The sequence below is a fragment of the Cladophialophora yegresii genome (assembly GCF_000585515.1).
Source record: "Cladophialophora yegresii CBS 114405 chromosome Unknown aczIN-supercont1.1, whole genome shotgun sequence".
NCBI lineage: Eukaryota > Fungi > Ascomycota > Eurotiomycetes > Chaetothyriales > Herpotrichiellaceae > Cladophialophora > Cladophialophora yegresii.
Window position 1 is genome coordinate 2,918,656 of NW_006913045.1, and position 15,036 is coordinate 2,933,691.

At 54.7% G+C, this 15,036-nt stretch overlaps 6 protein-coding genes across 6 annotated transcripts; 5 read left to right on the top strand and 1 right to left on the bottom strand.

Moving 5' to 3' along the window:
• Positions 1-219: 219 nt before the first annotated feature.
• A1O7_01039 (uncharacterized protein) lies at positions 220-2,080 on the bottom strand (the record flags this gene model as incomplete). Its single annotated transcript, XM_007755078.1, has 6 exons — positions 220-293; positions 386-891; positions 982-1,294; positions 1,356-1,426; positions 1,521-1,680; positions 1,732-2,080. 6 exons carry the CDS (start codon positions 2,078-2,080, stop codon positions 220-222), a joined length of 1,473 nt encoding a protein of 490 aa, XP_007753268.1.
• Positions 2,081-2,762: 682 nt separating this feature from the next.
• On the top strand, positions 2,763-3,382 carry A1O7_01040 (uncharacterized protein; the record flags this gene model as incomplete). The annotated part of the gene is made up of 2 exons (XM_007755079.1): positions 2,763-2,868; positions 2,940-3,382. 2 exons carry the CDS (start codon positions 2,763-2,765, stop codon positions 3,380-3,382), a joined length of 549 nt encoding a protein of 182 aa, XP_007753269.1.
• A 1,409-nt stretch (positions 3,383-4,791) lies between these two features.
• Positions 4,792-5,576, top strand: A1O7_01041 (uncharacterized protein; the record flags this gene model as incomplete). Its single annotated transcript, XM_007755080.1, has 2 exons — positions 4,792-4,794; positions 4,845-5,576. The coding sequence occupies 2 exons, from the start codon at positions 4,792-4,794 to the stop codon at positions 5,574-5,576; spliced, it is 735 nt and encodes a 244-aa protein (XP_007753270.1).
• Positions 5,577-6,411: 835 nt separating this feature from the next.
• On the top strand, positions 6,412-8,243 carry A1O7_01042 (uncharacterized protein; the record flags this gene model as incomplete). Its single annotated transcript, XM_007755081.1, has 3 exons — positions 6,412-6,625; positions 6,680-7,977; positions 8,034-8,243. The coding sequence occupies 3 exons, from the start codon at positions 6,412-6,414 to the stop codon at positions 8,241-8,243; spliced, it is 1,722 nt and encodes a 573-aa protein (XP_007753271.1).
• A 617-nt stretch (positions 8,244-8,860) lies between these two features.
• On the top strand, positions 8,861-13,621 carry A1O7_01043 (uncharacterized protein; the record flags this gene model as incomplete). Its single annotated transcript, XM_007755082.1, has 4 exons — positions 8,861-8,958; positions 9,067-9,496; positions 9,557-13,232; positions 13,287-13,621. The coding sequence occupies 4 exons, from the start codon at positions 8,861-8,863 to the stop codon at positions 13,619-13,621; spliced, it is 4,539 nt and encodes a 1,512-aa protein (XP_007753272.1).
• Positions 13,622-14,150: 529 nt separating this feature from the next.
• On the top strand, positions 14,151-15,020 carry A1O7_01044 (uncharacterized protein; the record flags this gene model as incomplete). The annotated part of the gene is made up of 1 exon (XM_007755083.1): positions 14,151-15,020. One exon carries the CDS (start codon positions 14,151-14,153, stop codon positions 15,018-15,020), a length of 870 nt encoding a protein of 289 aa, XP_007753273.1.
• Positions 15,021-15,036: the final 16 nt, after the last annotated feature.

A 15,036-nucleotide genomic window follows, 5' to 3' on the forward strand; every position in this document is an offset into this window, starting at 1 on the left:
GGTCGAAAAACGACGATTCCTTCCGTTCGTCATGGGGATGAGTCCCGAACTCTAGGGTCTTTGTTACTCTTCATCACTCGGACAACAAAAGGCAGAACGCTTAGACTAGATTAAGCCCTCTGAAACTTGGAGCACACCTGATAGGTACAGAGTAGCCACTTTACATACTGTAATTAACCGTCAGAGTCGTGCCTACCATGTCAATCTCTTCGACGCTCATCAGCAAGCAAAAGGCTCGCCGACAGCACCGCTGTTGTAGGCGTCGACGATGAGCTTGACGGAGACGTAGGTTCCTACAGTTAGTGGGAGGTCATTAGTAAAGTCTTTCCCGTTGCGGGCAAAGCTCAAGGGCATAATGAAAGCCTGGTTGGCTCCAAAGACTCACCCGCAACACAAATGAAAGCCCCAGCTAGGAACGTTGCCATATTCACAGCGGTCTTGACGGGGCTCCCTGTCCATGCCCTCATCCCATACGTGCCTCTGACGTGTCCCTTGTCCAGCCCATGCCATGCGTCGTACAGCCAAAACGCGCCCGCGATGCCGTACGTATACCAACTGGCAAACAAAGAGGCGGCAATACTAACGAGGTACGCAAAAATAGGCACACCGACGGCCAGCACGAAGGCGGCGCCATTCGCAAGGATGATCAGGACCGTCCAGGTTCCCCAGCCGAGCATCGTGTGCTGGTGCAGGTGGCGGGTCCTGCGGAAGAGACGGATGAAGAACAATTTGGCGGCCGTGTGGGAGTATAGAGAGCCCGCGATCAGGAAGTTCGGCAGCGCGATACCGTACGTGGCTTTTGCCCACTTTGTCGGCAGGGACGAGAAGGCTGGTGACGCGACGGATGGTCCGAGGTACACGTACATCACAATGGCGAAGACGGCGTAGAACCTGCAGACCTCAAGTCAGTTGTTTACCTGGCTAGAGGTACAGATCCGAAACAGAGAGACATTTTTCCTGACGCGGGGTTTGTCAACTTACGTGGTGGCAAACACCTGTAACACCCAGGCAGCCTTCTTTGCGTCCTGAGGCCGCTTCATTTCCGAAATCAGGATGAAGAACATGAAATGGCCTGCATATGAAAAGACCGGGTTCGTAATGGATACGAATGCATCGTAGAAACTCGCTGAGCGCGCTATGTCGACGTGCCTTTCCGGTGCTGGGTGCGCTCCCGCTGCGGCCATGCCGACAAGCCCCGCCACGAGAATACAAATGCACGAAGGGATGCAGAGCCAGGACAGTTGATCCAGGGTTCGGGGGAAAGATAGGATGAGTGTTGGGATGGCGAATATGCCTGCCTCGTCGTCAGTGATTCGTCTTGGCTATGCCCGTGCCCATGGCCTTCGTTGACGCACCTGTATACCACATCAGGCAGAGCTTGTTGTCTGATAGCACGCCGAGAGTGATTTGACCGGCCAGTAGCTGTCTGTTCAGGTCAATTAGCATTTCCGATGCTGACGAGCAATGACAGGGGACTGTGTCGGAAACGGTCCCGGCTTTCGGTGATTGGGTGCACTCACGACCCCGTGGCACAGATGGCGAAGATGACAGTTCCGGCAGCTAGTATTTCGCGTAGGATCGGGCCTCCTAGGATCTTGCCGGCGTCACCCATATTGTGGACTTCTGGGTGGTTGAGCTTGAAATCAATGAGGACTAGCGAGGTATATAGCGCAAATATCCCTATGCGGCCGTGTGTCAGCGACATCGACCGGGGCTTTACGGTCATATTACCGAGAAACACAATCAAGATGACGCCGGGCACGATGCCTACTACGGCGGTAGCTGCTGGTAGTGAGAGCATGCCATTGGAAACGATCTCGGCGATCATGAGGACGGCCACGAGTGGCCAGGATAGCGTCTTGTACTTGATATCGGCGCCTTCCTCGTTGCCGAATACATCCCGGTCTATCATTGTCAGCCATCCGCAACTCGTGAATGGATAGTATCTGATTGATGTACCATGGTACCCGGCCGGCGCGCCGTCGATTAGATTCCCTGACTGGGTAGCGGATAGTCCTTTGGGTTCGACGACATCATCACCTGGGCCTCTATAGTCGTAGTTCTTCTCGAAACTGGACATTTCACGACAGTGGAGCGACGTCGCTCAGTGGGCTCTCGAACAGCGACGGCTCCCTAACGAGCAACGAGGTGTGGCTCCGATGGGCCTTTCCACAGAAGGATTAAAGGGACAGGATGTGTACAATCCGGAAGAGTCAAGGCCTCGCAAGACGGTCGTGGACGCCTGACGGCCGTGGGCATTTAAGCTCGTTATGCCCATGGTTATCGCGACGTTGCACCCTTTGGTGCCAAAAGAGGAAGGTCGGTAAGCTCTTGGGGAAGATTGTCGTGATAGAACCACTTGCAGCCCGTGGGATAGAGTTTCTCAGCAGCCACACCACTACTTCCAGCCACAGGCCAGGGTCGGCTTAGCGTAAAGTGGCTTGACCATGCTTGACCGCTCGACCTGCTGTGAGGGAATTCACGAAACACGAAAAGCTGCACATGCTGGAATTGCAATTGGGAAACTCGCCCGACCAATCATTGGTCTGGACGGCGCCCCACTGTTCGTCATTCCACTTGCGCTGGTCTGCAGTTCCAACTTGCCGTGGAAACCTGGCAGTGGGAGCTTCTGCTCTTTTGCCTGTTCCGTCATTGTCAACTCTACTCACAATCACCAACTTCGATTCTCTGCGCTCGTCCTTCGAGTCCGGCTCAGTTCTCCTTCACTTGCTGGCCTTGTTCTCCATCAGGCGCCCGACGAGATGAGTTACGCCGACATTGCTGCCAAAGGGCCCAAGCAGTCTCCAGAGGAGGTGCGTCACCCTGTCCTTCTGGTTGAGACTGTCCCTAAACTGACAAACAACAGGCGTACGTTGAAGCCAGGACGTTCGTTTCATGAGTGCGTAGCTGACTTCCAACCTTTAGGCGGGCCCCACCAGTTCCTTCGCTCGAACCATCCGAGTCTGAATCCGCAAGCTTGGTCGACGTCGATTCACCTCATGTCAGTTCCGTCACGTCCGATTTCCGAGAGCAATCGGTCAAGACGGACACCCAAGCTGAGAGACTCGAACACGAAGCGGAGGACAAGGCTCGTGCTGCGGCGAGGGAGATCTCTCACGATGCCGACAGCGCTAAGAAGAAGGCTGCCACCAAGGGCAAGCAGATCAAGGACGAGCTGAAGAAGGATGGCAACAAGTTGAACGAGAACAGGGATAATCCTGTGGTCATTGGCAACGCTCTCATCTGGGGCATTGCGACCGTCGCCATCGGATACGGCGCCTACCAGAAACATACCGAAGGCAAATTGGACTGGCAGCTGGCTGGGACCGTAGCTGGTGCCGTCGGCGCATTCGCTGTGGCCGATTATTTCGGCAGCAAGTAAGCTTGAGATATGACCTTGAATTGTGTGGACCTGAACTAACGGGTGTAGGTGGCTCCTGGAGAACAAGTATCCTCCCAAATAGACGATGATGGCCAGCGAGACCTAACTCCGCGTGGTTGGGATCGAAATTGTGTAATTGTGTATGGGCACTCTACTCGGTTGGACGGACAGGGCGGCTTCTCGCGTGCAAGCCTCTGGTGCCAGGTTTCTTTGCTCCGAAGAATATGATATCCCTTTTTCGATTTCCTGATTGCAGTGCTTCCATTTCCGCCACTAACCAAGGTTCTATTGCAGAACCTCGCAAGTGTCCAGCAAATCTGACTATGCTAACAGCCGTCTCCCTGCGCTTCGTGGTGCTTGTCCTTATGTGTCGGAGTGCCCGTCATGACCCTCGTCGATCTTCGAGTCAGGACATGTTACATTTCCCGCATGCGAGGAACACAAGAACGATTGCAATGCGACCATGACAACAGTGAAAAGCCTGCAAATTTCATCCTGCGCGTGGACGTCGAAATGAGGCTGAACTGAGGTGTTGAAAATTGAATGTGGGTTGACGGCAGGATACAGCAGGCTGAGGAATCCATTGATGGAATGAAGAACTAGCACCGGGTTCAAGATCGTGGTGTACAGCAGTACAGGATTCTTTCGGAGCAGTTGAGAAAAAGAGGGACTGTCCTCGGAGGACGTCTGTTCGTGACCCATTGAGTTGTTCTTGGGCCCAGGCAGGGTTGATCGAGGCGGACTTGTTTCTGCATTGCCGGACGCCATGCTGGGAGTACGAATGCGGGTTGCTTCTTGAGAGATAAGGGTCGGGAGGCTATTTTGTGCAAATACTGGCAACGAATAGTACTTCCGAAAGGAAAGAATGGTCTGGATTTGCTATTGGGTGAATTGAGGTGAGAGACATGAATGAAGACAGCGAGGAATGGTTTGTTCCTGCGCGGTCAAGGGGTGATACCTGCCTCAGCTTCACATAATTACAATAGGTCACAGCTGAGAAGTTGCATTGTCTTTAGTGCTAAAGAAGATCCTCATGAGAAGCCCATCGACACCACGAAGCAACATGCAACTGAGCCTCCAGCTCTCGAGAGTCGATGGCGATACTATAATACTCTCCCCTTGCATTCGAAGATAGACTTTGTTAGAGGTGACCTCTAGACCTTGAACCGACTGTGTATTCAACGTAGTACTGTGAGTTGGCACTTGTGCAGTGCAGCTGGTGGGCGGAATTCTCTCCATGACTTGACTGCATCATTTTTCCAGGGCTCAACCCGAAGAAAGCGAGCTGGAAGGACAGCCTGTCTTTCGACTATTTCTCGACAACATGATCCCTTGACAGATTCAACCTCTTCATTCATCACCGGATACCCTCGCCTTCTTTGTCAGTCCCTTTCTGAGTCTTCAGCAAGATGGTAAGCCGACAGTTGTTCCTGTGCGCCATGACCTCGTTAACACATTGCAGAACGTAGTCTTCAACCAAGCGCTCAAGCAGTCTACTGCTATTCGAAAAGACCTTGAGGCCTTTGCGCAGGCACCGGCTACTGCGTCTCCCGCTCTGCAAGGACAGATTTCCACGACACTGACGAGCCTATCGCGGACCCTCGAAGACTACCAGAATCTCTCACGAAATGAGTTGAACGAAGAGAAGAAAGAGAAGGCTGCGGAGCGACTGAAGAACTTTCGCGCTGATCTAGCTTCGTACCGCACACAGTTCGATCATCTCAAGAAAGAGCGAGACAGTGCTGTCGCAGCCAACAACAGGAACGAACTGTTGGGGAGACGGCCTCATCATGCGGCCACCCCAGAAAACCCGTACGCTCACGCCTCCTCGACTCAAAGTGCATTCGCGCCAGCGCATCGCAATACCCAGGATGGCTTGTCGTTTGGAGCCGGACCCAGCAACTACACTCGCGAAGAACATGCTCTTCGAGAACAGAATTTCTTCGACTCGGCCAACTCGCAGCTGGACGAGTTTCTAGACCGTGGTCGGGCAGTGCTCGGTGATCTGGCAAACCAGCGCGACATCCTCAAAGGCACTCAGCGCAAGCTCTACAGCGTCGCAAACACGCTGGGCGTCAGCGGTGACACCATCCGTATGGTCGAACGGAGAGCCAAGCAGGACAAATGGATCTTTTGGGGCGGCGCCATTATCTTCTTCACCTTCTGTTTCCTGGTCATTTATTTCTTGAGATAATCCGCGCACTTGACTTGATGTAACCAGATGCACCTCTCTTGCTGGAATCCGTCAGCCAACCGCCTTACCTGCTTGCAGTCTTGATGCTACTCGACCAGATTGTCGAAGAAAAGGGATGGCCGCGAGCAGTGCTCCGAGGACTTTGGCCCCGAGATCTAAGCTTCTTTTACAGCAAGCTCACAAGGAGTTGGCATCTCTCAGGCAAATCCATCTCAGCACTGATGATTTCATTCTGGATTGACGGTCCGAGACCTTGACAACACCAGGGAATGGGCGGCCTCCATTCACCCCTGTGCCACGGGAGCACATGCAACGCAAGTATGAGTCAGCAATTTCGCTGGCTTTGCGGTCTCCCCACGGCCATCATAGTACTCCGTATGGGCGAGTCGTTCCGCTCTGCTACTTTGTCAGAGAAGCCGAGTCAGGAAGATCGCGCGACAGAGGACTCAGGCTGGGAGCTCCAAGTCGAGTCATGCAGGGCGGACGCGGAGGTCCAGACCGCGGCCCACCCGCTCTCACCACTTCCCCGCAGTACCTGGGCACCACGCTGGTCCATTGGCTCGCCACGACCCGCCCACGTCTGTCATGGCCGTCCCTTGTCCACTGTTGCTCACGCTGGGGCATCTCAATTACCTCGGACCAAGCTGTGCCGGGCAGTACTAGATCAGGTACTGCTTTCATTTGCCGATCTACAAGTCTACCTTTTAAAACGGTCAACGCCTTTTCCTGCACTCACGCTGTGAATTGTCTTGTACCATTTGCCAAAGTACAATTCAAGGACACGCCCTTCTCTTCGATCTCTATCTAACCAGGACACGCTACCCAAACAGCAGCGATGGGGGGCGACATGCCGTGGCCTCAAGTGCCTGTGGGCAACAAAGATCACACCGAGGCAGCCGTGGTTATCATTGGCGCCGGCATCTCTGGCTTGTGTACAGCAATCGACTTGATCAAGAGGAACAATTGCAGAAACTTCATCATTCTGGAAAAGAGTGGAGGTCTCGGGGGTACATGGCGCGATAACAAGTACCCGGGATGCTGTTGTGATGGTAAGATCCGTCTGGTAGACATTTTGGCAGAGAGACACTAACACTCTGCGTCAGTATGGTCGCACCTGTACAGTTTCTCTTTCGAGCAGAACCCGGAGTGGACGAGAGAGTATCCTGGCCAAGAGGAAATTTTGCAGTACCTTATGGGAGTGGCCCAAAAATACGAGCTATACCGCTATGTTCGCTTCAACACCGCTGTTGAATCTGCGAAGTGGGACGACGCGGAGAAGAAGTGGAAGACAAAGGTATCCGTGCAAGGCGCCAAAGATGCAGAGTTTGGAAGCACATACACAATCACTTCAGACTTCCTCGTCTCCGCTGTTGGCCAATTAAACGTGCCAAAGATGCCTGATATTCCAGGCGTGGATGAGTTTCGGGGGAAGATGATGCACAGTGCTCGTTGGGACTGGAGCTACGACATACGAGGCAAGAAAGTCGCAATCATCGGCAATGGAGCGACAGCTGCGCAAATCATACCTGAAATTGCGAAAGAAGTTGGGCATCTCACCATTCACCAAAGGACACCAAATTGGGTCATTCCCCGTCTTGACTCTTCCATTCCTCCTTGGAAACGGAATCTGTACAAGTACATGCCCTTGATCCGACATCGCAAACGTGCCGACATGATGGACTACCGGGAAAGCTTCCATGCCGCCGTCTTCGACAACGCTTCCGCGACCGCGCAATTCATGGAGAAAGTGAGCAAAGATCACATGCGCGCACAACTCCCTGATCGTCCTGATTTGTGGGAGAAGCTGGAGCCAAAGTACTCGATTGGATGCAAGCGTGTCATCATCAGCGACGACTACTTCCCCGTGTTCCTTCGTGACAATGTCCGGTTGGAAACGGGCAAGATTGACAAGATCACTGAGAAGGGCATTGTTACTGATGGCAAAGAGGAAGAGTACGATGTCATTGTGCTGGCCACAGGCTTTCGCACGGTGGAATTCATGCACCCTATCGACATCACTGGCAGCGCCGGCCGGACCCTCTCAAGCATTTGGAAAGAAGGCGGGCAGGCACTTTACGGTGTCACCGTCGAGAGCTTGCCCAACTTCGGCATGCTCTACGGACCGAACACGAACCTTGGTCACAACAGCATTATCCTGATGATCGAGGCGCAGAGCAAATACATCAATGCCCTCATCAAAGAAGTCATCGAAGCCCGACGAAAGGGCCGCACCTTGGTGATTCAGCCCAAGGTCAAGAGGATTCAAGAATTCAATGACGAGATTCAATCGGAGCTGGAGAGAAGCAGTTTCGCCGATCCCAACTGCAACAGCTGGTACAAAGTCAAAGAAAGCGGCAAGATCACCAATAACTGGAGCCGGACGGTGGTCGACTATCAAAAGGTGAGATCTGATCAATACTGACCTCGAGACGCTCGTAATGCTGACTTGTTTGATAGCTACTGAGTAGTGTGGACTGGTCAGACTATGATCTCTCCGGCAGCAGCGCAGAGAAGCTCGCCGGGCAAAAGCCGACGTACATCGGGCGCGTCGTGGAAGAGTCGCAGGTTAGCTACAAGACCATGGGCCTGGCTGCCCTGAGCTTTGCGGCTGTGGGTATCGCCGCTGCTCTCCGACAGAAACAGGCGGGTAGACTGCGGTTTGGCTGAGGGACGGGATATGCTGGCATGTGCATCACGGACTGTACAGAACCGCAGGGCGCACTGATATTTGCAATTTTGAGACCGAGCACCAGCATCCATAATGTTTTGTGCGTGGCCTTGGGGGTATGGCGTGGGGCGATCGAGTCCAGTCGGGGGCGCAACCCGACAATCGTGGAAAGATCTCAGGAGAATTCGAGTTCCGGTGCCTCGCCCTTAGCCCCTTCCAGTTAAGCGTAGTGGTACCTATAACGAAATCATAGGCTCGCCCGTGCCAGTGGAGTAATTTGGTATGCACCTGCTACTGGTCGAAAAGAGACCGTCAGTCACTGCTTTCTGTTCAGTCTTTCCTCTCCTCCAGTTCCTCCCCCGAACTGAACGACCTGACGTGAATTTATTTTCAGCCAACTGTGACACCCAACCATCTAGCCACGAGCCGTATACTACGCCCTGTAGAACCATCCATATCCGCAAACCTGTCGTCCATCCTTCGACCCTACCCGCGCTTTTCGCACACTCGAGAACTCACGCGCCCACATACCGCATTTCGTCCTCGCATCCGTTAAGAAGCTGCTGTAGCGGACCCGGTCCACAATACGGCTTTTCCTCCTTCACACACTCACACGATGCCTTCTCCATTTGCACCAACCTTTGCCTCTGCGGCTGCGAGCACTAACGGGGACAGTTCGGCAAGCAGGAGGGACAACGGTGGCTCGGGTGATTGGTATGACAACGAAACTCTTTAAGAAAGCACATTCACTGTAGAAGCACAGTATCTTCAACAAACTTACCCCTCGTACCATTTTTGTTGACTATTTTGCCATATTTGCAGGTCTCGAAGAAATGTGAATGGTGCCACCCAGACCTTCCGCAGACCCTCTCTAGCCACCACGCCTTCACAGACACGCGAAAGCGGGACTGCCAGTGCCTCAGCTAACAACACCGGCGGCGTGTACATTCCTCCCCATCTCAGCGCCGCGAACTCCACCATGTCGCGCAATCCCCCTCCAGGCGATATGCGGTATTCCAAAGACCAGCTCCTGAACATATTCCAAACTTTAAAAGAGACGTCAGCTCTAGACAGGAATTTGGAAGATATATTCGCTGGCACCTGGGATCCTCTCGACAGCAAGAACGGGCTGGGGAACCAAGGCGCTGCGAGTGACGGGAAAGATCAGACGCCTGGACCTGAGGTTTGTTGGAACTACGGTGGGAATCCAGAACCTTTCGGCCTGGCAAACTTGACCGAGGAGGAGAAGCAGGTAAGAAACATTCTCGAGTCATGCGCGGGCCATGGACATGACGGCTGATGTCGGGAGCAGCTCTTTTCATCATCGGTCAACTCGCCTATCAAACCACAGCAAAATATCACCAAGGAGTCTACTGGGGTCGGGGTCATTGGTCGCAAAGCGTCATTATCGACATATAGCAACACTCCGGGGGCTTCAAGACCTGGCACTCGTCGGCGCGAAACGAGCGATTCATTCATGGGCAACGGCCCCCTCTCACCTGTAGAGGGAAAGACCTTTTTCCGAAACGAATCCAATACTGCAACACCTCCGCCCGCTCTCTTACGACGTCGAACGGACTACAAAGAGGAGGAAACCACGCCGACGAGCAAGGAAAATCAAGAGCCGGAGGAAACACCCGAACCACAGCCTCCATTACCTGGACTGCGACGAGCTGCAACTGGTCCTTTAAGTGCAGGAGGAAACCAGCTCTCTGCCTCGCCCTGGTCAGCAGGTGGGCAGGGTTCAACGTTTGGTTCCATGGGTACCTTTGGCAGCTTCGCCATCGGCGCTACAGCGACGCCGTCCGAATCGAGCGACAAGAGACCCGGTTTCGGCAGTGCTCGTGGTTCAAGTCGATTCAAGGATATCCTCCAATCCAAGGCAAGCTCGGAAGATGTCTCCCAGCTGGCCAAAGACAAAGGATTGTTTGGTGCCCTGGAAAACCTCCCTGAGGAGGACGCCGATCCCAGGCATGCCAGGCTGCGCGACGAGCTGAGAACTCGCCCAGGTCGTAGTGAGACTAATCCGTACGAGGATGATCCTATGCGAGCAGGAAGTGCAGCTCTCGGTGGGTCCCAAGACCCCGGTCCGGCCGTTCCTGGCATTGAGCGGATGGGTATGTCTGCATTTGGGGCCCATCATTCCATCGGGACCCGCGATTTCACCCATGATGATCCATATCAGCAAACACCATACGGACGAGCACAGAATCCCCATGAGCCGATGAGCCCGACAAACACTAATCCATATCAAAGCCCCCACGGCCGTATCGAAGACGAACAAGATACAAATGATTCCGCATCTCAAGCTTCAGGTCTTCCACACTTTGGTGGTGCTGCACCACGCCGCAATATGTATCCCAGCACCGATGAAGGGAGACATTCAGCGAGTGGTCTTCGTAGCGTCAGTGGCTTTGGCGGTCTACCTGGTTTTGGTGGTCTCGGAGGCAATCCAATGTGGTCTGCGGCAGGCATTGGGTCTGGCAAGCCGGCCATGGACCGTGGCATCGCGTCTGCATTTGGTGATCCGGTATTCGGTCCTTTGTCTGATTTACAGTCTCCCGGTGGTCTGGGAGGCGGCTTCAGTGGCTTCGGCTCTGCCGGTCGTGCGAGTCGACTCGGAGCTATGTTGCCGGCTGCCATGCAGGAACACGTCCGTGAGGATAGCAGGAATGAGGCGCGATCTTTCGAGTCTCGACCTGAAAGCGCTCAGCAGCATCCTATGCGCGATCCTTTTGACGTGACCTCTCGCAGACAAGACGACTTCCCTCGTGGATCCGGTGCGTTCGAGGACTCCCCCTCAATGAGGAGCGTGGAGGAGCCGGGAAATGGGCAGTACGGTCTTCCAGGCTCAGGACCCCCAACCAGCTCAGTTGCCATTTCTGGTGCAGGTCCACAAACCGGAGGACCAAGAGCAGGCGGATCGGAGAACTACCAATCCGGCCATGGTCTTAGCCAATCGAGCGGTAGCAGTTCCTCAAATCAATTGCCGGCGGCACAGCAGCGACAGATGGTCATGCCCGACCGTATGCGTTGGATCTATCGGGACCCTCAAGGCAATACGCAAGGGCCATGGTCAGGTCTTGAGATGCACGACTGGTTCAAAGCCGGGTTCTTTACTGCCGAACTGCAGGTGAAGAAGCTTGAAGACGCCGAATTCGAGCCGCTTGCTCAGCTTGTGAGACGTATTGGAAATTCTCGCGAGCCCTTCCTGGTGCCTCAAATCGGTGTTCCGCACGGTCCGCCAACCTCTGGTCCAGGGAACACCTGGGCGAACCCAGCCATACCACCGACTAGCGGCACTACTCAGCCGCCATTCGCGAATAGCTTTCCCAGTTTTGGCACTACTTTGACCGCGGAACAGCAGAATGCCTTGGAACGACGCAAACAAGAAGAACAGTACCTGATGGCGAGACAGAAGGAGCACCTTGCGCAACAGCAAATGGCGATGAAGATGCAGATGCAAAACGGCATGCATTCTTTGCAGCACCACTCAAGCGCCCACTCTCTTCAGAGTCAGCCCAGCTTCGGCAGCATCACCTCCCCTACAGGTTACCAACCATCCCCCATCCAGCCAATGATGCAACCCCAACAGCAACAGCCGGCACCCTTTGGTCAACACGCTGGCCCTGTTGGGGGACCAGCTTTCGGTCGCGAAGATGACATCCAGAATCTGATGGAACGCCTGAGTTTCAGCCAACGTGCGGGTCTGCCGTTTACCAGTGGCCCTTTAGGTCCACCTCCGCCAGAGGCGGGCCCTTCTTCCCAACAAGTCAACACGATGCTTCAAGATAGGGCTCGACTGCAGCTGCAACAGCAACAAGCCGATATGCGAGGGCATCAAGAGTCTTTTTTAGGCCCACAGGGTCGCAACGAGCGACTGGAGGAGTTCCACAGCCTACGTGGACAAGCAGACCTCCCGGCCGGTCGTCTCGGCCCTGACGAGCCGCGACAGCAACCCATTGGTGCTCCACGTCCCACAAACGAGCAGCCTATGCCGTTGGCATCGGCTAATCTCCCTGCACCTATCGGACATCCACCTGCTATTGCCAAACCAGAACCCGAGTCACTTTCTTTAGCTCAGCAAGTGCAGATTGCTGCCGCTAGTCAACAGGCGGCGGCTGAGGAAAGCGAGTGGGCGACGAAAGATACTCCGATTGAACACCCGCCTGTCTCGATCTCACCCTTGCCTGCCCCAGCGGCCCAGCGAAACCGACAACACGTTGCTGACGCTCTAGCTGCCGAGTCAAGGTCGGCTACTCAGACGCCGGTCGAGACTCCTCTTGCGTCTGTCGCTCCGTGGGCTGAGCGGATCGTGGAACATCCAAAAGGCCCATCTCTGAAAGAGATTCAAGAAGCTGAAGCCAAGAATGCCGCAGTCCAGGAGGAAGTCGCAAGACGTGCTCAGGCAGAGCAGGAAAGACTGGCTCTGGCGCAGAGTCAAGCTCCGGTTCCTGCGCCAGGCTTGCCATCGACGTCGACGTGGGGCAGTGCAGCCTCTCCCGTAACTCCTGGCTCTCAGGCGGCATCCGTCTGGTCTAAGCAAACACCTGCAAAGGTCGGAGCCGGAGCAAGTGCGGCACCCAAAAAGACTCTAGCACAGATCCAGAAAGAGGAAGAAAGTCGCAAACAACGGGCTGCAGCGGCCCAAGTCGTAGCCAATGCGCAGAATGCTGCCAACTCCGCTGCAGCTGCCGTGGGCAAGAGGTACGCGGAACTTGCCAGCAAAGCTGTCCCGGCTGTCCCAACCACGTCCGGAGGTGCGTGGACCACGGTGGGCTCTGGTGGCAAAGCCAAAGCACCCCCCGCCGTTGTTGCCACACCCCAGCCAGTGTCTCGGACCGTCTCTACTAGCAACACGCCAAAGACCCGACCGACGGTACAGACGGCCAGAAGCACCACCCTTCCAAATCAGAGCAAAGCCAATGAAGAATTCACCAAGTGGATCAAAGGGTCGCTCGGGAAGGGGCTGAATGCCGGGATCAACCGTGAGTCCACCCTTGACTATCTGCTTTGGTTCTTGTATGCTGACACGATTACAGTTGACAGTTTTGTGCAAGACTTACTTCAGCTCCCACCTGAGATCGAAATCATATCAGATAGTGTCTATGCGAGTTCACAGATCCTTGATGGGCGGCGCTTCGCTGAGGAGTTTGTCCGGCGCAGAAAACTTGCGGACAAGGGTGTGGTTGAATCTGCGGCTGGCGCTCAACCGATGATGGGTATCGGCGCTGGAGCGGACACGAAGGGTGCAGGTGCCGCGGGAGGTGGCTGGTCCGAAGTGGCGAAGAAGGGCCCAGCCAACGTTACCGCTGCGAAGGAGGAAGGGACTGCTCAGTTCAAGGTGGTGCCGACTAAGAAGAAGGGCAAGCGGTGAATGCGAGCAAGGGAACCTGGCTACGGGATACGGGGTTGTGCTCGGGCGTGTCCCTGCTATGTCTGTGGTGCGAATGCGAGTGTGATGAGAAACGCAAGCACGAGCGGGGAGTTATGTGGTTACGTAGTTGTCCCATGAGGTCGAGTCAGAGCAAATGAGAAGCGACTGAGTTGCAAATGAGATAGAATGCGAGCCGTGACGAAGAGTGCGTATATGATCGCAAGCAATACTTTGTACACGACCAGCGACGAATATCAATCACGTGAGACGCACTTCGCTTACCTAATAGCGCCAATGTCAGATCCGTCTTTTGAATCAACTGAGCGTCATTCGAACGGACAGCCAACTTCACCCAAGTTTCCATTCTGACAAGGCTTCCTCAATTACTGTCGTACAAGCAATAAAAAGCGGCATTGAGCATTTAGAGAGCGGCGTTATTTGCGCGAGGTTGTCTTGACTCTGCAAGCATTGTGGCCGCCTGTGGGAACCTTCAAGACCTTGCCTCAACGACTGGGGCTAATTAATTACCATGGCTATGCCCATGCCCAACCCCACGAACCCCCCTCTCCCCCTCTTACAGTATCAAGTCCTATCCTTCGACGTCTACGGCACTCTGATCGAATACAAGGCTCACGTCCTCGACGCCTTCCAACCGCTCCTATCCCGACTACCACCCTCATCACCATATCTCAACCCGGAGCCCTTGTCAAGCACGATCCCCGACTCGGCAACCGTGGGATCGATCGAGTTCCTCAAACTCTTCCAACGACAGGAAGACGCCATCAAGCTCGAGAAGCCGGTCAAGCGGTTCGACGTGATCTTGCAGGAGATCTGGCGACGCGTGGCGAAGGAATTGAATGTCGACACCTCCGAGGACGAGGCTCAAGCGTTCGGAAGCGAGGGCGTGATTGCGAGTTGGCCGACCTTCTCTGGCACTTTGGACGCGTTACGGACGTTGAGTCGGTATTTTAAATTGGTCGCGTTGTCGAATATCGATCGCTACGCCTGGGAGATCACGGCCTCGTCGGGTGCGAGCGGGCTTGGCGAGGTACAGTGGTGGAAAGTGTTCACGGCGGAGGACTTTGGCAGTGACGTCTCCCGTGCCGACGATGCCAAATTGGAGACTCTGATCAGGTATTGTGCCGAGCAGGGTATCCAAGGGGAAGGAATCCTGCATGTGGCGCAGAGTTTGGGGCATGATCAGGCGCCCGCGAAGAGGGTGGGGCTAAGTTCGGTGTGGTTGGTGGGGGATGGGCCGCGGTGGGGGAAGGAGGCGGAGAGTCGGATCGCGCTGGAGAGGGAGGTGGTGGGTTATGCTTGGAGGTTTCAGGATCTCAGGGGGTTCGCGGAGGAGGTTGCGAGAGTAGCGGAGGCTGAGAAGAACAGAGGGACTGGTTGAGGTGGTGCATTGGTAT